This window comes from Buteo buteo, chromosome 11 (genome assembly GCF_964188355.1).
Source record: "Buteo buteo chromosome 11, bButBut1.hap1.1, whole genome shotgun sequence".
NCBI lineage: Eukaryota > Metazoa > Chordata > Aves > Accipitriformes > Accipitridae > Buteo > Buteo buteo.
This window is the reverse complement of record NC_134181.1, coordinates 36,679,521-36,703,281: the sequence shown is the minus strand read 5'-3', so window position 1 is coordinate 36,703,281 and position 23,761 is coordinate 36,679,521. Positions and strand designations below refer to the sequence as shown.

Here is a 23,761-nt window from a genome sequence, read left to right as displayed (position 1 = left end):
CTCTTCATGGAAAATGCAGTGTGCCAGTGTACTCTTACAAGTATATGACTTCTTGTATCCTAGCATGTGACTGGGACCAAGAAGTCAGACTGGTCTATTAATGACAGCTCAGCTCAATGCTCTCCTTTTTTAGCTGCCAAGGAATTCTTTCTAGTATTAGTACCAACCATGTGCCAACTCTAAATGTACTGTTTGGAACCAGGCTTGTAGGAAGGTGTCTAACCCCAGCTGGGTTAGACACGCATCATACATGTTAACATCGCTTTATGTGAACCATTAACTAGCTGTAAAGAAAATATAAAGAATGCTGAGAAGAGGAAAAACCTGACATTTCTAAAATGGCCACTTGGTCCTAACCAAACATTAATAAACAAGGACTTGAGAACTTCAAGTATAACTTCTGTTCAGTTTTCAGCCTGGGTCTAGACTTTATTTATGTAAGGCTTTGCAAGGACCATAACATGCTTTGAGGAAGTTGACTATCATCCTGTTTTTCAGAGGCTTTGGTTTTTGAATAAGTGAACTCGTACACCCAGATCTCATAGAATGTCTGTTGACCCTTTGAACTCCATTCTTTTTTCACTCCTGTAAGGTCCCAGGCATTTCAGATATATAGCTTAGTATTTGCAGCCAAATAAAGTATGGCTAAACTTCTCTGGCTATCTAAAGTTTTTCCTGTCTCCTTGAAGACCAGGCAGAATCCAGGTAAGGGAAGAATGTATGGGAGTTTTATATTTGAAATTTTAGAAAACTTTAATACTATCCATCTAGCTTAAAAGCAAAATATCTTGGTAAATTAACTGAGGGAGCTAGTAATAGGAAAAAGAGTCGGACTTCTCACTATATATGGCACGACTACAAAAATTGTTTCAGGAAATACACCTTTTGCTCATTTTTTTCTCATCCAAATATTTCTGCAGACAAGTATACTGGCAAAAAAGTTTGCTGAACCGGCATAATAGGTGAATATTTCATTAGAGGTTTTCTTCCCTCTTCCAATAATTTATTTCTAATACTTAACATTTTCTTTATTGAATAAGCTTATGTGTCTGGTGAAAACAGCTGTTGTTTTGATTGCTGTGTTTACCTGCTCATGAAAAAACTATACTTTTTTTTTCTGTGTAACTTTTAATTCAGAACTTGTTTGTACCTGAAGGAGTCTCAAGAAATAGAAGGGAAGTTCAGGCTGCTGCTAATAGAATTATTTTTCTTCTTCCACCTGTGCTTTGCAGCAGCACTTTCTCATATTCATTGAAGATGCTGTATTTCTCTACCTTAGTGTGTTTAAAAATAATAATTTTAAAACCCCTTTTGTCTCTGATTAAGAAAGTACAACTGTTATAACAGATTCCATAAATGGGTCACATACACAGTTTAATCTGTGGTAGTGGAACAGAAATTTGCATCTCAAGAAATTAAGGAAGGAAAATTCTGGTTGCATCTTGTGTTTTCCTTCTGCTTTGTTTCAGCAGCTTTTGGTATGGACTAGCTAGGTATTCCCAATGCAAATACTCCAAACAGACTAAAGAAACAAATGGCCTTTTCACTAATATACTTTTTTTTTTTTCTTCCCTGTTGATGGATAAGAATATTTTTACTAAATCACAAGTAATACATTCACATGAGAACTCTAGCAGAGACTAGTAAAAATCTTCAGTGTATAAGAATTAGGGCCAAAACAGGAACAGAGTGATCAATATTCAGTGGCCTGCTGAAACTGAAGTATGCTAGTTGTCACAATCCTGATGTGGGCAGTTGTCTGTGGAGAGTTGGGGTGTTCAGTGAGGAGTCTTGAGTTGAGCATAAGGTAAATTTGAACAAGGATTTTAATGTTGAAAAGAAAAACAAGGATAAGGAAAATAAATGTCTCTTAAGCCGCTAGAGGAAAGTTCAAAAAATGCCACATTTCTTTTAACAGTAGATAAATTGTAAATTGAATAACTGAGAGCTTATTTAACAACACAAGGAACAATACACAAATACCATCTGCTATAATTACTCTCTTCTAACTATGCCGAAAAACTTGGACATCTTTTTGTAAGGTACTAGGAAAGTCTTGTGGGTTTAGGAGGAGGAAGAATAGTGCACAGAGGAGGAATGGCAGTTTTATTTTTGCTTTACGTGTTTTTTATATTCTTCCTCTTGCCTCTTCGGACGTGTATAATTAATAAGTTACTATTTCCCTCTTCATTTGGCTGTTTTGCAAAGGATGCTATAGAATATCTTTCAGAATGGCCTTTTAAGAAGAATATAAACAGCTAAATCAAGACTGCTTTGCTCATTACTAAGATTTGAGTAGCAGGTGCTAACTTATGCAGAGCAATTTAACTTCCAGTACATCATTAATGAGATTGCATTCTATATACTGTTATTTGCATCAAGGCACAGATATGTCTTTTCATCCTAGGAAAAAATGAGGAGCTGAAAATGGCTTCTCTACTGTATTATGTTTTATGCTACTCAATCCAAATTCAATCTTAACTGCAAACTTTGTGTGTGTTTGAGTTTTTTTAAATTCAAAAAGTCTTGCCTGCTGTGTAAGGAGCTAGAGCTTGAGGGACAAATTAAAAGCTGAACTACAGTCGGAATGTATTTGTTGGTAACTGCAATAATACTCTTTACTCTTCCACTGTGAACAAGGAAATCACTACAGGGAAGTACAGAATTATATGACCTCATGGCTGTGTCCTGGCAAATTTAAAAAACCAAAACAAAAAACCAACCACCACCCCAAACAAAAACAAACAAAAAAAACCACCACCAAAAGCCACCAACTGGTAGCAGTCTGAGGAATCACTATTTCATGTCAGCTGATGGGATTGAGGGTTGCTGAGAGTGAGCCATATAATGGCAATCCATCCCCCACCCTCTATTTCCCACAAGACACACAAGGCTTACTGATGACCTTAGTTGTTTGTTTTTCCTTATCACTTGATTTGGTTTTAGTGTTGTCAATATCAGAACAACTACTTAAAAATCTATGCTGTTTGGATATGCTGATATTGCCTTTGCCAAGTGAGAGTTACTTGCAAAGTTGGAAGCTGTTGTTGAACATTATATGAGAACCTTCCTGCTAAACTGTGTGCAAGAGAGGACTTACAAACAGTAACTACAACTCTCTGAAAACAGCCTGAAAATGCGTATGTGTCACTTAAAGGATCCAACTATGCCCTACAACATTGCTGTAAGTGGGCCTAAAAAATTTACTTCTGCCAGATAAAATGTCCCACAGTAGTCAGCCTCTTAGAATGCAGTAGTGGTTCAAAAGAAAGTATGGGAAAATGTTACTTGCTGTGATGGACTGTGCTTTTGTTTTGACATGCCCCTTTCCCCCAGGTAACTAAATCTCCAGTTATTCAAAACTGCACAGATTTTTGTCATTAAGCCTGGCTACTTTCATGCAGCAGTTCTGGGTTTTTACTGAATTCTATTACAGTTACGTTTAAAAATTATAATGGTACTATGTGATAGTGGTACAGCTAATACGATATTTTGAGAGGAAGAGAGTAATATAACTCATCAGTTAATCTCTGGGCTCTGGTATCATAGTAGTAACAGTGGGAGAAACATCTTGATGTGTTTGAAGATTGCATGAAATTAGAGCATAATCAAATATAGAAGTTGATGGTTTTTCAAGGAGAAATTCTTGTTTATATTTTTCAGTACCACCAAAGGAGATGTAATTTGCTACTATGGAAACAAAGGAGAACCAGAACCTGTTTTCCTAAATCCTGGTAGGTTTTCATCAGAAAGGTCTGAATATTAACTTTTTGTTATTTTAAAGGAGTCAGAATGTAGCTGTATTGCTTTAGTAATTTAGCTATTTAAGCATTGTCTTCACTAACTTTTTCTTTGCATTCATTAAAAAAAAAAACAAAAAATGTCCTCAAATTCATTTAAGGATTTACTAATAAATTTCAGTGAAGAATCAGTAGTTCATTAAAAGCTTCTATCCATGTCAGTATACCCGCCTGCATGGCAATTAGTGGGATGCCCCTTAGCTAACTACGACTGAAGGACAGAAGTCTGTCTTGAGGAATGGAATTTTCAAAAGGTTGTGGATTTGACCCTAACTCTCCTTACCCAGCAGTGTTAAGAGCATAGTGTGACTGTGCCCACCTAGGGACAGAGTTGGCTTTAAAAAAAAAAAATTAAAATTATCTGTCTTATTAGGTGGATTGATTTACAGTTTTTAAAATCTAGTCCTTTGCTAGCCAACTACACAGAACAATACTCCAGAATTCATCACCAAAAAGCCAATTTAAATGGACAAGGACACATAGAAGGCTCTGAGCAGTGTAGCTGGTTGATAACAGTTAATGACAGTGGCTTATTTTGCCTGCTTAGGTTAATGCTGCCAGTCAGCAAATAGTTATTGTAGCAATTACAGCATAAATCCTTAGAAAACAGCTGTTAGATTTTGTACAGCTACAAGCACAAAACATGTTTTAATACAAACATTTAAAAAAAAAAATCTGGCCACTTGTAATGAGGAACTGAATCACAAATTTTAGGTATCTTCAGACTGTAGCAAAGAGTTCTGGTCTCCATGCTTCAACAGTAAATTCCTTTTCTCTGTGTGTGGCTGCCTTTAGGCAGAGACAAGCTTTGGAAATCTTTGTGCTTACTTGTTTGGACTGTGGTGAGAAATATAGGGTGCCTCTACAGAGAAAGCTCCTTCTTGTCATCAAAGGTTGCTTTGCAGTGGTTTTTCAAGAGTAAAATCAGAGGCAAACATAAATTATGATTAATATAGCTAAACTGGAAAAGACTAGACTGCAAAAATGATGTTATTTTGTGGTACTATCTTCATAGTTAAGCAAACCAGATGTTAAAAGTAACTGCTGTAAATACGGATTAGAGTGAAACTGAAACAAGGTACTGAATATTAGCACAGAACAGTGCTTACGCACAGCTTAGTGTAAGCTGCATGCCTGCTCTAGTCTCCTGTTTAGGAATGGGACATGTGTTTTATAGCTTACCTGCAGATAAAGATTAGCTGGGGAATCACTTAAATTGTATTAAACGTTGTGAAATCTGTAATGACAATTGCAAATCAGAATACTCTTTCCACTTAAACTGATTCTGCCACCCCTTCGTCCCCCCAAAATTATTTAGTAAGTATGTAGATACTATGCAGCTAGAAGTGGTCCACAGGGACTGGTCTGTAAACAGTTGATTGTTATTACTTTTCAATCTAAAACTTATCACATAATCTCCTTATTACAGACTTCATTAATTTTATGACATGTAAAGCTTGAAGGGTTAAAGTTGCTTTACAGAAATAAACTCAATGTTATGATTAGGAGCTATTTTGTGCTTAGGTTATGTAATACCCTAATGTTTCTATTAGTGTTGTGTTCTAGAGGAAAAAAAAGGCTTTGATATTTCACCTGATTTCACACCACAGTGTACATTGTGTTAATGACAGTGCTGAAAACCTCAAATTTAGCTAACTTTAGTAAACTTAAAGGGATGATGCTCTGCAGTGGGTGTTTTGGGGTTTTTTTTGTGGTTGTGTGGTGGTTTTGTGGGCTTCCCCCCCCTCCAATAAAACAGTCAGAAATACTGGTCTAGAAGAGTTGGTTGTTGAGAAATGGTTGCATTATTTTATTATGAGTTACACACCTAGGAGAATCTTACTATCTGAAGGGGTGTTGTATTTATTTTGTCACATGATATACATCTTTGATACATAATTTAATGATCTCACTTTTGAAGCAAAATGAAAGCTAGCAATAGGATGAATAAGCAAATTATAAGATAATCATGATGAACTTGCTGATAACGTTTGGTTTTGTCCCTCAGACTATGTGGGATAAGGTAATTATGAAGTTATTTTTTGCATAGTACATAAATTAACTTTCTTTGCTCCAGAGCTTAATAAGTTGTTTGGGCTGTTTGGTTGTTTTTTGGTGGTTTTTTTTGTGTGTGTGTCTAGGAATATATGGATTGAGTAATTCTTTGTTGGATACACCGTGGAAGAAACTTCAGTATGGGAAGCAGCTTTTCACAGAAGTGGTCAAGAGAAGTCAAGACCTTACCAAAGAAGACTTGGTGCAGGAGCTTCTTACAGTGATGAATAATCAAGAGCCGTAAGAAAATGATAGCCAGAGTTTACTCAGAATTTGATATGACAGTTTGAAAATTGCATACAGAAACTATTTTGACATAAAAGAAACTTTAGCCTTACATTAATTGACTAAAGGTGGGTAATGAAGGGCAAAAGGAGTGTTCTTTCTCGCCACAGAGGCTGACTTTCAACAATATTGATTTTTAAGCAAGACACAGTAGACATTATTACTGTAGTCTTAGTACTCATAGACTGTACGCTGATTTCTCTGTGCCCTTTTCGTTTAAAGATTGCACTTCTCTAAGTAAGGGTAATGAGTGCAAGACAAGGGATGTGTAAGTTGCTTGCTGTAAGCTTTGTGGATGCTCACTGTAAGGTAAGGTTCAGTTTCTTACTACACACAGAGTAAGCACTTGTTTACATAGAATCATAGAATAGAATCATTTAGGTTGGAAAAAACCTTTAAGATCATCAAATCCAACCATCAACCATGTCCACTAAACCATGTCCTGAAGTGCCTTGTCTATGCACTTTTTGAATACCTCCAGGAATGGTGACTCAACCACTTCCCTGGGCAGCCTATTCCAATGTCTGACAACCCTCTCAGTAAAGACATTTTTCCTAATATCCAACCTAAATCTCCCTTGCCGCAACTTGAGGCCATTTCCTCTCATCCTATCTCTAGCCACCTGACAGAAGAGACCAGCATCCACCTCACTACAACCTCCTTTCAGGTAGTTGTAGAGAGCAATAAGGTGTCCCCTCAGCCTCCTTTTCTCCAGACTAAACAACCCCAGTTCCCTCAGCTGCTCCTCATAAGACTTGTGCTGCAGGCCCCTCACCAACTTGGTTGCCCTTCTCTGGACACACTCCAGCAACTCAACGTCTGTCTTGTAGTGAGTGGCCTAAAACTGAACGCAGTACTCGAGGTGCGTCCTCACCAGTGCCCAGTACAGGGGGACAATCACCTCCCTGCTCCTGCTGGCCATGCTATTTCTGATGCAGGCCAGGATGCCGTTGGCCGCCTTGGCCTCCTGGGCAAGCTGCTGGCTCATATTCAGCTGGCTGTCAACCAGCACCCCCAGGTCTCCTGCTGGGCAGCTTTTCAGCTGCTCTTCCCCAAGCCTGTAGTGCTGCATGGGGTTGTTGTGACCCAAGTGCAGGACCCGGCACTTGGCCTCATTGAACCTCATACAGTTGGCCTTGGCCCATCGATCCAGCCTGTCCAGATCCCTCTGTCCAGATACCCCATGAGCAGGTTTGTGTTAGTAGCTGCCAGCTACTCTGTGTTCCTACCCAGAGTGTAGACAGAGGGTAGAGAAGCAAGCTATTTTCAGTCGAACCAGCCGCCTTCCTCAAAAGTGCAATTGGTTTAGGCTAAATGGGGGAAGGAGAAAAGGGGAGTATTTGCACAGTTCAGCTGTAGGCCTTTGGTCAAGGAAGTTCCCAACAGATGAGTTTGAGTATCTAAATAAGGTTCCTGCACTCACTCACTGCTGGCTACACAGTAAACCTCAGCCCATAACCTAGATCTTTAGAAGTAAAGGAAATTTTAATGCCAACATTCATGCTTGTGGCATTTTTCAGTGGTTCAAAATAAATGTTTACACAATAACTCAGACATCTGAGCAATGAGTAGTAATTGAGAAGTCTACTAACCTGTCTTAATTACTTTTTTCATCTGAAAGAAGATCAAGTGATTTTGTAAAAAAAATTGTTAAACCTTTGTCTTTTACTAGCAAAAGGTAAAGTATAAGATACAATACAGTCCAAATGATCTTCCCTTAACGTTCAGTAATTCAGTATGATCTCATCTGAAGTCATCTGACTATAAAATGGAAATGTTTACTTACAAAAAGCAATATTGAAAACTAAGTCTGTAATCTTTCCAAAGCATGCTTCAAGAATAAATGATCTTTTCATAATAAATATGAACACATGGATATGCACTAGCTCTGAACTTTCTTAAAATATCTTATTACATATTACTTTATGATCACTTTGTGTGTGTGTTACAGGAATTAAGTGGGTACAATGGTTGGTTTACTCTTAGAATTCCCTTCTTTCCTGCTGGATACAGGTTTTTTGTCCTTTAGCCCCTCTTCTGCTTCAGCCCTGCCTTTGACTGTGATCTCAAGGATGTACTGCAACTCCTTCCAGTCTCCTTAAAAGTGCTTGGGGTTATTAAGCTGGATAGCAGCCAGTTGTGCAGAGCATACAAAGAACTGCCAGTGGTGGAGTGTGAGATAGAAGCTGACGGCTCTCACGGGCTGAAGTGCCCTGCTATGTGCCTTCTCTGTTATATTGTGATATGCTCCAGCCATATGCCCAATACAGGAGTCAGAAGAGCTTAGTTGCTCTGTTTACACTAGAATTGCACCTAATCTTGCTTCTCCCTGAAACACCCACAGGTCCTCTTCTCCACCACAACAACAAAGAAAATGATCCCAGTTAGATGTAAAGGTCAGTTACAGTATAATAAATTGCACAGTCTCATCTACAGATCAGGATGAGCTCTGAAAATGGGGTTGAATTCATCAGTCTGTTTTGTTCTGCCCTCTTCCCCAACATTCACTGTACAGCTGATAGGCTGCTGAATTATTATTGTTATTTAATAGGTACAACTGTGTCTGTGCTAGGAGGTAGAAATGGCGTTATTTCTTGAAGATGGAAGAAGCTTAAAAATCAAACACAGAAACCTGCTATAATAATAGTTAAATTGGATTTTGATAAATAAAATTGGAATCTTTAATTACTGAAATAGGAAGCTGTACTTGCGGCTAGCATTTGAGAATATGTTCTGGTGACGTGAATGGAAAGCCAGGGATGTAAGGTTGCTGCAGTAACCTTTGTGACCTTAGCATCTCTTCTGTGGGATGCAGGTTCTTGTTTAATTACAGTAAATGGAGCTTGATATGCTTTATAATAAAATTAAGCTTCTAAATATCTTTCAAGCTGTGATAGGAAAATATACCGAGAAATTTGCATGTAAGCTTACCTTGTCTTCTGCTGCATCTTCACAAATTTTATTTGAAGGATTGTCCCAGGTATTTTCCAGGTATTCCAAATAAGATTGAAGGAAGCAGAGAGGTCTGTCTTTAATACAAAAAGAACTCCTAAAGTCTAACTGGAAAAATGCTGGTTTATGTGATGTGCCTCAAATTACTTGATCATTAATGTTTTAATTAAAACTAAAATACAGAAAGATAGACAAAGAATAATAAGAAAAGTGAAAAACTTGTCAAGATATGAAAAATATTTCTTAAAGTGAGACAAAAGTTCAAGAGCTTGAAAGAATCTCTTTGGGAAAGAGCTTACAAGCTGTTTTATCTTTGATTTTCCTCATACTTTAGTTTTGAACACAACTCACACTCTTGTACTTTTTTGAAAAGTGATTGTTATTTATCAACCACTTGGTCAACACAGCTTCGTTCAAGAGGGATGAATGTGTTAATATTGGAGAATTCTATCACTTTTTTTTATTATGTTACTACTTTTTTTCAGTCAATTACCAGACCCTGCAATTGAAGACCAAGGGAAGGATTATATACGTCCTATATTGAACAAGTATGCAGCCGTATGTGTTCGTTGCCCAGGTTATGGAACAAGGTAAAAAAATCATAGTCAGAAATAGATGTGTACCGGATCAAAGCATATCTCAAATCAAAATTATGCTGCTATAAGTTTTAATTCTATAGTGATTGCTTTAAATTTGTTCAGATATTAATCAAGTGTAATTCAGTGAAGTATTTCCTTGCTCAGTATTCTGGTGTCTTAGATTTGCTACTGATGAGCATTTTAAGCAAACATTGTAATTTGTATTTGGTGGGGAATGTGACATATTTTCAGTTTGTCCAAGACAAGATAATACAGTTCTGGTTCTCCACTGTAGCAGCAGATCTGACCACCTCTAATTTTGATCTTATCAAAACATGAAAAGCTTTGAAAGCATGTTTTTAGCAGAAAAACACAATTATCTTCTATATCTGCGGAACTGCAGAACACATTTCTCTTCCAAGAGCAAGAATATGTCATCTGCATAGCTAATACATAGCTGCCATTTTCATACATTAAAAACCTATTACTCTTGTTCAAAAGAACATGTATTTCCACTTTCCCCTAACTGATGCTGCTGTTTTTACTGAGATATTCTCACTTTCTGCTCAGACTGTTTTACCAAAGCTGTAAGAAAAATAGAATAATGCAATGCATCTTGCATTTAATCCTCAATGGGACAAAATTGTAGGTGAACCCTGTTGCTGCTGGTAGGGAATTCCTACTCTAAAAGTGTGCTAATGATTTTGTCGGATTGGTCTCTGGCATGGTCAGCCATAGCATTTACACTGTAGAGATGTAAATTGATGAGCAGAGAGCACTCACTTCTAAGTATTTTAAGTTGGTATTCTGAGAAAGAAACCACTACAAAAGCTGAGTATCTCTATAAAATGTATTCAAAGAACATTTTAAATATGGGATAATGAAGACTTAAAATAGTAAAGAAGCATCTTCCTCCCCTTGCTTCACAGGTTGCAGGCCAGCTATTTCAAAGGAAACAGGGATAACTCAGTAGAAATACTGACCTCTTACTGGTGAATTAACACTGTATTTAAAGTCTTCCCTGCTACTAGAATTGTACACTCACGCTTATCTTTCCCTTAGCAATATGGCTTAGTGAATAGAGATTGTTAATTATGCCTCACGATATTCTTCTGAGGAAATTAAGCACTTTTTTTATATGAGTGAACAACTGTGAAGTGACTTGGGGAAGCCCACCATGTCAGTGATCTTTCTCTGGCAGGCTACTGCAGTGTCCATAGAGAAATGACAGCTTACACATGGCAAAGTGGCATAGATGCATGAATGGAGTCTGGTTTTCATGAAAACAAATTTCCTCTTTGGAAGGTTTCTAGGGAGAGAAGTTTTTCTGTGATTGTGTATCAGTGTCCTATGATAATAATTAACTATGTTTGAATCTTAATGGACAATTGATTTGAAAGGAAAGCATGAAAGACTACTATTGATATGAATAACCCATCAGGGTAAGTGTAGGCTGTGAAGAAAAACTTGGTTTTATGCTACTTCTGAATGGAACGCTTGGCACTAAAAAAAGTATAACCTTTATCGTACTCTTTGTAAATGAGCAGCTTTGTGTGTCAGCTGCTGCGAGTGCATCAGGGAATCAGAGCAGTGGAGTGACAGAAGAAGGGACTGAAAATGCCCAGTTGAACTTGCCAGGATGATTTCTGCCCTGCTAGTGTGGTGATGATGTGGTCAAGAAAAAAAAATGAGCTAAAATCTTTGGGGGTGAGGGATGGGACCCTGCAAATTTATATAACAGACACAAGGCTTAACCTTCTGCCCTTATGTTGTTTCAGGACTAACACGGTCATTCTCATTGATTCAGAAGGACGGGTTACTTTCACAGAGCGCAACATGATCAATGCAGATGTCAACCAGTGGAAAACAAGCACCTATGAATTCAAACTGCACGCTTAACAACTTTCCATTCGAATGGTTTGTAATAATAGCAATGAGAGAACAAGCCATTAAGCTCTAGTAAATGTTTTGTGCCAGCCTCCACAAGCTAAAAATAGCAAGGAAAGCAAAAGTTTAAATAAACTGGTAGCATACCCTATCAGGCTCACAAATCCTTTGGATAAAACCAAAAGAAGAAAACTGTTTTTACATTAAGTAGGAACTTATAATCAGAAATAATTTTTTAAATATCACCCTGCCTCCAGGGCAAGGTCATCTTTGCCCAAAACAGTCATTGCTTTTTTGTGGGTGGTGGTTTTTTTTTTTTTCTTCTTAAAGATGTTTTAGTAGACTCTTAAACATGTTTTCAGTTCTGAGGGGGGGAAATATTTGCTGCTTTTATTGTTCTATCTGAAGGTTTTACCACACTTTGCTTTCCCTTCAACATATGCTTTTAAGATTGTATAGCTGATGCTAATGTGTGTCATATGAATGTATGTTATCTTTGTAGCATTAAGTGCTTTAATAACATTTAAACTTTTTAGCAGTGCCATGGTACAATGTTCTGCCTGGGGAGGGCAAAGCAGGGGGCATTCTTTACATTTGTTTTCCTACAGATAGTACAGCAATACGTCTTATTTTTAAAACTTGATCTGAGAGTAGGTAGGAAATGTAGTTTAGTGTCTGTTTGGTATTACTGAAAAAAATCATGGGAGCAGATTTGCTTATCTTTGACCGGAATAAAATTATTTATATTGTGACATCCTGTTTCCTGATAGTCTAATTAGCAATATTGGTTTTCTTCTTTTCTTCCCCAGCAGGCAGGTAAGGTACAGGTATCTGTTTGCAAAGAGAAGCTGAATATAAAGTTTACACATATCAGCTGGTTTCTACATGTCCAATCTTGGCTTCATTTCTTTATTGGTATAATATATTAAAGCCCAGAGTGACTGCTCATAGATTTTCTTTTTTTCTTTTTTTTTTTAGTAAAAATAGCTATTTGTTGCAAGGTGACATTATTGTGGTCTTATCGCTGAAAAAGTTGGGTATGAAGATGCACTTTGAATGTTCTAACACCTGTGAATTAAAAAGCTATTTAAATGCATGCTTTTTTCAATTATTCAGTGCCAGTATAGGTGATAAAGGATCTTGATGTTAGCTAGAATCTCCTAAAACCCTAAGTTATTTTGCTGCTATTGGTGTTCTGTTTTCACTTATTTTGAATGCTGAATATGAAGTTAGTAATGGATCGCTGCTATTTTTTCTATATATGCTGAATGTTATTCTTTTTACAAGCCTCTGATTATTAATTAATTATTACAAAGTAGCAAGATTTCTGATATTCTTTACAAAGATGTGCAACTATTCTTCTGTACTCAAGTTTGTGTGTTTGAGCATTCTCACGTGTGTGTGTGTGTGTGTGTCTGTAATGGAGGCAGCAGTAAATTAGACTTGCCATTGAGGTGAAGTATTGTGAAAGGCTATTCCCAGATTTGTAATTGCCAGGAGATGCTGAAGCAGCATTTAGTCAATTACTTCCTTTGTATTTGCATATTCAAATAGCTTCTAGATACCAGGACTGCTTGCATGACTAGTCACAGGTTGTTGATTCAGTACTATATAAATGACTTTTTGACCACTTTGATTGCAAGAAGATCAATACAGTCTTGTTGGGTTGTACATGGTTTCAAACTTGGAGACTTCCAGACCGTCCTTCTGAGCTGTAGGAAACGGTTAGTCCTTTTTTGATGACTGTTTAAATCATGTATTTGTATGAGTAAAAAATGTTATTGTTATTTTTAGATGCAAAGAAATAGCCATAGCGGTCTTAAATTTTAATTTGACAAATGCATATTTTAAAAAAAAACTCTGCTTTGATGGCTTGCTCTTACTGAGAGTTTGCATAGCAGACTTTTTTTATATCTTAAGAAAAAAAATCATCAGTGTGTAGTTGAACAACACATTCTCTTTGAAGACATTACCTAATTGGCAATCAAAATGGCTGCATGCTGTTTCATGCTAAAAGCATTTATAAACCTTAGTTTTTATAGTAGTTCTGTAACAATGAAAACTTATTCTTACTTTTTATATCCAGGCAAAAGAAAAGTAAGTCAGAGGTTAGATGTAAAAACAGATGATAATGATGTATTTTGCTTTGCTTGAATCAAAATTCCAGATCTGGGACTTGCTTTTTCTGACAATTACAATAAACAGTAAATAACTAAAATCTCTGATGTTATTTTTTATTATGTCAGAATAGTTAATAAAGTGAGCTTTTTTAACTTCTTTTGAAGCTTATGAGAGTTCTGTCACTGGCTTCAGTGGAAACAGGATCAGGACTGCAGTGCAGATATCAGCAAATGGTGCTTGTCCATAGAAATGATCAGGTATTCATGAAGTGCCTAATTTACTGTATGCAAATTAGAGTTGTAATGAATCCACTGGAAAAAGTAAACTGTAGCTAAAGTTCAAGTATTTTATTTTTACAAAAGTATTTTTAAGAATAAAAGGGGATTTTTAAATATTAGTTTTAAAGGATATAAAGGAAAAAAGTATATGGAAATCTATTGCACAGTATTTTACTAAATTTGCTTATATATAACATCTTTTCAAAGTCATAAATTTGCAAGAAATTTCTGGTTCCTGTCTTTTCTATCAAAATGGTAGCAGAAGAAATTTTAAAATATCTGTAAAAACTCAGTTATATTTTTTTGCTTAAAATTGTTTCATAATTGTTGTTTACATGTGTGTTCAAAACCTAGAATCAGAATAAAGTCAATCTGGTAACCAGTCTTTGTCAACATTAATAGATTGTGCATTTTTGCACATATGTTTATGTTAATTTGCCTGTAACTTTGTGTGGTAAGATGAAGTAAAATCTTTCATGAGGTATTAACAATGAAAGAGCTTTAAGTCAAGTCTATTTCTGGTACTTAATTCCTTTTTAAGACTGCTGTATTTTTCTGGGGTTTTGTTTTTGTTTTGGGGTTTTTTGGTGTTGTGGGTTTTTGGGTTTTGTTTGTTGGTTTTTTTGTTGTTTTTTTTTTTTTATTCTATGCTGTTGCATGGTGATACTTGTCTTATCTAGGTAAGAAATTGGAAAATATTTCTTTAAAGCTAATAATCAGGTTTGGGGCATTTTGCTTTGTTTTCCAGGTTAGTAAACAATGTATTGACTGGAATGTTTCCAGACCAAGTGTCACAGTAATCAATTCTGTGAAATACTCTCCAACTTCTGACAACTACTATGTGCCCACCACCTCCCCTCCCAAAAGCAAATATCCTCTTGTTACTAGCCCTGCCTGGACTCCACTCCAAGCACAGTAAGATCAGGTAGAAAACACAAAGGTTCTCAAACACTGAATGTCTGAAACAATGTCTGGAGCGTCATTCTTCCTGCATGACCTCATGGTACTTGGAATCTGCCTTCTCCCTTGCAGACTGGAGTGGATCCTTCAAATCTTAATACCTGGATGTGCCAAGCAAGCCCTTAAAGGAAGAGGGACTGGCATATTCTTGCCTGTAAAGTGGTGGAGCAGTCTCAGAGCTAGCTTTAGCTTTACAAGCAGTGACCTTTTCAGACTGACAGTCACTTAGACAAGACAAGCAACTGGTATTGTCATTGTTAAGGTGGCAACCTAAATGGAATCTAGGGGAATTCCCAAAATCTGCAAAAAGAAAAGCTTTCTTAACTCACAAGCCTCTAAAGTTGTCACTGCCAATTCTTGCCTATGCAACAAGATAAATTTGGTCTGGATTACTGGTCTTGAAACTAGGTGGTTGCATCAAATGTTTGTGGCAAGAGCAGTTATTAATTATGAGGGACCGTGAAAATTATTGTAGTGATAAATATGTTAAAAGTACTTTGAGGGGCTCGGGTTCCCTCCCCGCTTCCCCCCCCCCAAAAAAAAAAAAATTTGGATAAATCGCAGCAGAGATACAGTACAGGTAATAGGAAGGAAAGAGCAAACCCGTTTCCTTAGTGAAAAGCCAGAGCCTCACTAAATGCTACTGAAGGGCAAGAATCCAGGTTCACTGTGGAAAAACTCTGGATCCTGGGCAGACCTGAGACTCTCTTGTTATACTGAGTTGAGACTACCTTAATGTTCTGCCATACCTGGACATTATGGTCAAGATGTAATTGTCTTGTCTCCCTGTTAACAGTAGCTTTAATAAATATACTCTTAACAGACCAGAGAATGAGTTGGTCCTTAGGAGGTCCTTAGTATGTTCAAAGCTTAACTGATTTTGTTGTTACAAATGAAATATACCAAACTAAATATTAAGACAAAATATTTATAAGATTTGGAACACGCTTTTCATAATATCATAAGGAAATAAGTAATTACAAAATGAGTCAATGAAATACTAAGCAGTAATAAGGCAATAATTAAAACATCTTACATTTCAAATTTACCTTGAAGAACTTAAATCATGCACATTGGTGGCTTAGCAAGCTTCCATATTTATATGGAATATTAGCTACTAGGAATTAGTTTTATATCATTCAGATTCATGTAATAGAACATTGCTAACGTTCTTCACCTGATTAATTTTCTGCAGAGAAATCTTGTTGATAGCCTCTGAGGATTTAGGAAATGGTCTTGACTTGGTGAAAATAGAATCTGTATTTGTAATCAACTGGAAAGGCAATAGAATAAACTGTGAGAATTATATAACCCATCAGTATGACTCATGCTGTGAAATGTAAGTTAAGGTGAACAGAGTGAAGAAAATGTTGAATATCTAAAATGAATATATAAAGTAACTATATATCTCTGGAACAGCCTGTATCAAGAACTTAGTGCTTTTTCATTCAGTTTCTATCAGATTAAAGTACTTAAATTTACTGTATCTCTTAAAACCGAAGACATAAGGACTGAACTTAGGATCATATATGATGGAGAAAAATAATAATTAATGTAAACTTTTAAGTAGGATGGACAAGGATTACTATCTAAGTCATATACAACATGAATAAGAAAAAAACAATTTCTCTGCTGATTCACATTAAATTCTTGTCTCTTTGTACTAGAAAGATAAACAGAGAAAAACAAATGCAAACTAAAAACAGATCAGAAATTGGAGAAACAAAGTGGAGGAGAAGGCCATACTTAATTTAGTAGAGAACAAATATAATGAAGAAAATCCGTTACCTTGAAAGATGTTCTGAAGATTATCTGCAAAAGCTCAAATGGAAAAGGAGTGGCTATTTTACAAGTAGACAAAGATGGACAGTATAGCTTTAAGATATGTAGGCTACATCAGGAATATTTACTAGCACTCTGTTGAGACCTTTATTCTAAACATGAAGTTTTGCGTGGCCTGACTAAGCTACTGTTTTATATATATAGCTATAAATATATTATAGATTTATAAATTATATCTAAAATATATATTTACATATATAAAAATATATTTACAAAGGATTTGGCAGAGAATTAAGAATCATCATCAGAATGGAGTACCTGTTCTAATATAACTTGCATTCAACCATGCCAAAAAGGTCACTCTACATAGAGAGTTCTGTAATGTATTGCTAGAGAGTGTATGTTTTTAGAAGTGGTTGCAACACAAAGGTAAAATAAACAGCAAGCAGGACTGCAGAGTTGAAGAATACTTGATAGTGACTTCAATGAAGGCATTAGGTTTAACAGGTGAGTAAAACAAAATAACCTCCATATTCTGAATATCTTTGCTAAAATGGTACCTTTTTCAGCATGCATTTCATTTCATCTCAATGTGTGATTTATCTTGTTTTCTTTCTTTGTGTCTTTACTAAATATAGCTTGAATTATCACATTACTCATTAAAACTGTAATATTTGCATTATTAAGTATTTGTGTCAACAGGCAAAACCTTGATTTTTCCTAAAACATTATAAAAATGCATATGAAGTCCTGATCTCTCTCTTCAAGTGTTTGAGCTGGAAATGGCATTCAGTGATGTATTCTTTTGATTTAAAACAAAACAAAAAACCCACACCGAACCTAAAACCCCTAATCAGAACTTGCCTGCATACAGATAATAAACCTTCCATTGAAGCTGTGATTGTTACATAGGTATAGGATTTGAACTTTAAATTATTTTGAATAGCATAGAAATAACTGTTATGAAAATAATTTATGCAGAATACATTTTTATCTATTAAAATTAATATGAAATGTTATGATGCTACTGTGTGTTTGGACTCTGCAATCATTATGTAATAATAAGAATTTAAACAAGTGTATAAGCTGGCCTTTATGCGAGCACTGAGAAGCCTATTTAGTCCTCATTTAACTTGCTCTGAATTAATGGGACTTCAGTACATTCTTGATAATCATTACATGCTTAAATATTCTCAGTAAAATGTTCTGGAACTGAGCTGGTTTTATGAAACTATTTTATGAGGTTTTTTTGTGGCCTCTGAGAATGACAGCACCTACTGATGCAATAAGGTGCTTTACAAGCTTGCCTCTGGTGACAGAGGAAGTGTTTTCAATGGATATCTCGTCTGACATGCCAGCCCTTATGGGCACAGAGCCAACTTTGGTCAGTAACTTTCCAGATTGTGTAAACACATTGATTGCTTCTGTTCAGTGGAGGAAACCACATCACTCCTCAGACATTAATTAAGATAGATTAAATAATAAACTGGAGAATATGGGGAGCCAGTAGTGTGTCGTCTTGTGGTACAACATTATAATTAGTATTCAATAATTGAGGCTTTTGCTTCTCGTTGAATGTGCTCTTCCAAGACAAAGGTAAATGAGAAAGCTAGGGTGGTGGTGTTTTTTTCTCTCCATGTACTAGCTCTGCTGTGAATAGCTACTGGAAATAACTATAGAGCCAAGGTCTTAGTCAAATGCTTTTATACAGCTCCTGTTTGTCATGTCTTACTTGAATGGCTGGCATTTAGTGAGGAATTAACTGTCCTGTCAATGACAGGTAGGTCTACATTAGTACCTTAGTTTGATTAGTAGTGAGTACCCTTACATGATTTTTCTGATAGTCCCTATTTACTGTGCTTTGGCTCACATTTCAGGGCAACCTCAGATCACAGGGCCTAGACTGTTTTCAGACGGAATGGAACTGGTAGATGTGCTTCAGGAATGCACTAAGTGTACTCCAACAGGTAATAGATTTAGCCTGAAGCAAAACTGTCTGAAATGCACATAGCATGGAGATTAAGTACTCGGCACCAATTGTTTTGCTGTATAAATCTCCTTATGTTGGTCTGTTTTACTTATAGATGTAACATGTGATAGATGTGTGTTGCATTGGTATCCTTGCAGTATGGCAGTTGCAAATTTTTCTGTTTTCTTTAGCAATATATTGTGCCAGTCAAGTCTGAGTACTCTCTTGGTATAATACGCATGTGTTTAGACTGGCAAAGCAATCCCAGAATGGCAGTTGTATAAAAAACAGCCATACCAGCAGAGTTGTGCTTTCAGAAGCATAACTTACTCTGCCTCTGTTGGGGAAAACAAAGGTACTGACATTTATGGTTTTGCTCATGTAAGTGCAACTACACCTGGATTCTTGGCAGCCAAAGACTGTGCTCCTGATTAATGTCTGTGTGCCACCAGCAGTATATATAGTAGACCAAGCTAAAGAATTGGAGCAACAGTTGCTTAACTGTAGTTCACAGCAGTCCTATGGAACAACAAAGTACACTTTGTTATCACAAGGTTGAATTTAAAACATCATGATGTATAATGACTCACAAGAAAAACTGCCACTCAACAGAAGTCACTGGCTGGAGAAGTTTGGGAGAAGCCAGACTGTTTGAAGTACTAGTTGTCAATGGAGTACTACTACTGCTCTTGAAAAGAAACAAAGATTGACTTGCAGGGTTAGTTTAACAACTGAACAGTAGCGTATGGTAGAGATGCATGATGTGAAAGCAGCCACAAGGCTGGCTGAGAGGATTTTGTTTTCTTTTGTGCATAAGATTATCTTTACAAATAGCAGATAAATATTATCTATTCTAGAAGAGTGCTCTGAGCTATTTGGATGAAAGGGCCTATAGAAAGCAAAGTATGAAGACTGCTATTCTGTCCCACATGGATGTTGTTTAATTTTTTCTTCTAATATTTCCATAGATAAATGGAGTGCATTTAAGAATGCAGGATTTTCAGCCATAGGAACAAGTTTGTTCTATGTATCAAGAACAAGCAAGGGCAGCCTTGGTCATTATACAATAGCACCAATCCAGGTCCAACTGGCAATTGCAGAGAATGTTACTTACAAGTGACTTGTGCAGTCCAGATGCTAATGTGAAGGTCACCTAGTTACTTAAAAATAGGCATTTTTTTTAATCCAAATTTGGAATATCTTTTTAAAAAAACAAAACAGAAAACATTAATTAAACCAAATTGGTCAAAGGCAGGTTATTGAATGTGGAGTTAATTGCTCTCTTCCTGCTGGTTAGAATTGCATGGAACAGTATGCGTGTTCCAGGATAGATGAGAGGGAAAGAGCCTTGCCATTGCACATGTCCTGTATTTAAACTGCAGCTGCATCTACCTTGTAAATTTTCCACCAAAGTGGTAGGAGATTTCATTGTTAGAGTGACTTGGCAAGGTCACTCAAAGTGTATAGCAGGCAGGAATTCAGATCTCCACTGTTGCATCCAGATGCATTTATCACAAGAACATTCCATATATAAAATACTTTATATATGATAGAGGTAATTCAGGTGGGAGGAAAACCTGGAACAGAAACTGACTTGTGGGCTATAACAGGGAGGAGTTGTTACTTTTTACTTGACCTCTTAGTCAACATATCCAACTTCAAGTAATGCCTTTAGAAAAGTGCCTGCCTTATTGGACAAAATGCTAACAGCAATCTGAAGCTTCAGAGAAGTAACCCATTGGCTGAAGTTTCTCCAGCAGAAAAAAACAGATGTTAGATGTGCTTCTGTGGACAATACAGTTCAGTTTGCCTTAAATCTGCATGGATGCCAAGTGCGAGATTAGTAATTCCCTGGTACCACTGAGCCAAAGGATGCATCTACTTTGATTATCTTCCACAGCAATCAGCCACCTCTCTTGACATTAGAGGGCTGATCTGAGCTTGCTCCTGGGGTCCTTTTGACATCTTTCCATGGCTGTCAGGTGATGACTGACAGAGAGGTTAGGTTGAGGAAAGCAGATTTCAGCAAAAAGTGAGAGACAAAAATATATGATGCAAGCAAATACCAGTTTACCAGTAACAAAAAAAAAAAGTTGCTGAAATAATGTGGGCTGTGCAAAATTTGTCTTCCAGTAGCTTTCACTGTTGGAACAGCACAGTATGGGCTGCAGTTACTGACATTGTAACTAAGAATATGAAAAAGACGCTGGCTCCACCTAATTTTCATTCTGATGAATGCAGCCTGTTAGCTTTATTAGGAAGCTTGTAGTGGTTTTCCTTACAGGCCTGTTTTCTGTATTTTGTGTTCACAGCAATTGTTTCTGTCCAGCCTTCCTGTATCTTGTATATGAAAATCTCCTTGTCATTAGGAACTGATTTTTTTGTAGATGACAATGATAGTTCATCATACTATTGTAAATCCTTACTGTACTATGCAGGTGGACCTGCATACTTTTGAATTAGAAGTCTGGGTGGAAGATCAGATTTTTGTGCGTGTTTGACAAGTCTTTCATCAGAAGTCTAGGTCATCAAAATTTTCAGGTGAATTTGCACCTTGTCAAACATAGCAGATCAATCAGATTTAATTCTCCAGAGGTCACATAGGCCTTCTGGATTAAAAATTTGTCAATAATTTTAACATTGTTTTGATGAAACTACTGTTTTGCTACTGGATTGTTATGATTTTGTTTATAAAAAGTTAGTAGTGTATTTCCCTGCAGTGTCAGTGTCTCAAAGAATCAGGTGTTGCATCCTTGCTTTAAGTCATAGTATTATGATTCTGAAAACAGATATACAATGGGAAAACTAACATACTGGTTATTTTTTCACTTTCAAAGCACTGCAGGCACTTTAATTCTTCAGATTTTACACACAAATCTGTTTGTGCTTCTGATCCTAACTGAAATGTTGCTGTTTATGTACACACAAAAAATTTAATATATGTTCTGAAGAGTGCAATACTCTGTGCAATACTTCAGTTACACAGTCACATAAACTGGATACAAATGAGTCATGATACCTCCATTTTCATATACCCTTTGAAAGGGACAATCTTCTGTCACAATGTTAGCAATTTATGAGGTGATGTGACACAGCTACTTTACAGCAAATGGCAACATCCACTCAAATTCTGTACTTAATCATGAGATTTTTTCCTCAGCTTTGAAGGTTGAAGTGTGATGTAAGTGGCAGTTTTGCAAACCATGGATATTTATTAAATATGCATTCTGAAGTGGTTTAACATTAATAAAAGCAGTCATAATTTAAAAACCACTCTAAAGTAATGGCTTGAATGCAGAAGCGTGTTATGAGGAATTAAAAATTAGAAACTGCTTTCAGTTTTTGAGGGCAGCTTGCAAAGATTTAAACCAATTTCAGTAACCTTATCATGTATTGATACAGTACCATGATGTTATGTCCATATGAATTGCCACCATATCATTAGATACGTTGGTCCAGTCAGACAAACACAAATATGAAAGGCCTAACAGCAGTCTTCAAAATATTTTAAAATATTATTAAAATATTAGTTATCTTTCATAACAGTGTTTGGGGATCTCAAAGACATGAGATGAGTGAAATACTAGAAAAATGTTCTGAAACTGCATATGGAAGCAAACAAAAACATTTATCAGTTAAATGTTATTATACTGATATATTATGATAATTTGTCTGATGTTGATTTCAATCAGTGTTACAGTGAAGGACAAAAGAGGCAACCCTGTAATTTAAGTGTATCAATAAAAGGTACTATACTTCTCTGTTTCAGGGAAGGAAGCAAATTATAAAGTATCAGGACAAATTAGAACAGCAAATGTTCATTAACCCTTTAGAAGTAATTTTACCTGAATTGTGTAAGATGTTTTCTACAATTATTTAGGAATTGTGTGTAAACAATCAGATTTCAGGCTTATTCTGTGAACTGCTTGGTACATATGGCATGAAAGATGGTCCTAGTTTGATTTGCCCTTTTTAAGTAAATCAGTTCTAAAGGGGTAATGCTGTAGTTGTGCTGCTTAAAGATACAAGGCAGTGTTTGCAGGGAAAAGTGGCTTGTGTTTTGGTTTTTTGGGTTTTGTGTTTGGGTTTTTTTTTAGCTAGCTAGTGTAGGGAGGAAAAGCCTTCAGCAGTCCCTCAGCTCTGCTAAAAGACAATTAACTTCTCCACCCCTTGCTTCTGCTATATTTTTTTCCAGTTTAAAGTAAGAGTAGCTGACGTGGAAAGACAAAAAGAGTCAGCTGGCCTATAGCTTATCAAATCTCCCCCTACCCCAACAGACGAATGAAGTAAGACTCCTGCCGTGGACGCTTCTCCATTGCCCTGTAAGTGCAAGGAAGCCACGCCGGTACGTGCTGTACCGCATGTGTGCCACCCCGCAGCTGGGTTTCATCACGCAGCAGCCCCGTGGGGCTGGTTCCCGGAGCCTGCCCGAGGCAGGGTCTACTTCAGAGCAGCCGCCCTGCCTCAGCCTCTCGCAGCGCAGGCCGGGCGCGCCTGCAGCGGCGGGGGAAGGTGCCTCCGCGGATCTAGTTGGGACGCGACGCAACCACAGGCCGTGTCCCAAAGGCCGGGCGGGTCACGGGCCGGTGGGCGCCGGGGAAAAGGTGCTGCCCTGTCCGTTCGCCTCGGCTTCTCCGCCCGCCCGTCTCCCCTCAGCGGCCGCCTTTAACGACCTCCTTCGGCGCCGCTCCGTGCTGCCGAGGAGTCCTCCCTCGGCTGGGCTTGCCCTGGAGACAGCGCGATGGCAGCGGCGCCGCCACCGCCTCGGGGCCTCCCCCGTGGCCGGGCGCCCGCGGCGACGGCTTCCCCGGCCCCCAGACAAAGGAGCCCGCCCTCCGCCGGGCGCAGCTCCCCCCGTCATGGCCGGCCGCGCCCTCCCGCCGCCTCGGTCCCGCCCCCGCCTCCCTCTCATTGGCCTGGTACTGTGAGGGCGTATGCCTTTCGCGTCTCTATTGGCAGCGCGGGTTAACATGCCGAGGAATCTACCAATGGCTACCCAGAGTTCAAATTCGTGACAGAAGAGGTTGGGAACGCAATTGGCTCGGCGAGCGCGGAGTCCCGCCTGCGGGGACTGGAGTGGCTCGGAGCAGGCGT

At 37.5% G+C, this 23,761-nt stretch overlaps 1 protein-coding gene across 3 annotated transcripts in view; it reads left to right on the top strand.

The window, feature by feature from the left end:
* Positions 1–17,736, top strand: part of TANGO2 (transport and golgi organization 2 homolog) — a 42,518-nt gene extending 24,782 nt beyond the window's left edge. The window contains exons 6-10 of one of the 3 annotated variants that reach the window (XR_012652328.1): positions 3,664–3,734; positions 5,942–6,095; positions 9,578–9,682; positions 11,449–13,935; positions 14,705–17,736. Coding sequence is in view for 1 of the 3 variants with exons in the window: in XM_075041532.1 (XP_074897633.1) it covers positions 3,664–3,734; positions 5,942–6,095; positions 9,578–9,682; positions 11,449–11,569 (451 nt within the window). In the remaining 2 variants the exon portion in view is untranslated. Of the gene's footprint in view, positions 1–3,663; positions 3,735–5,941; positions 6,096–8,484; positions 8,537–9,577; positions 9,683–11,448; positions 14,622–14,704 lie in introns of those variants that run through there. The other 2 variants (XR_012652329.1, XM_075041532.1) reach the window with 2 other exon arrangements.
* The last annotated feature ends 6,025 nt before the right edge of the window (positions 17,737–23,761 follow it).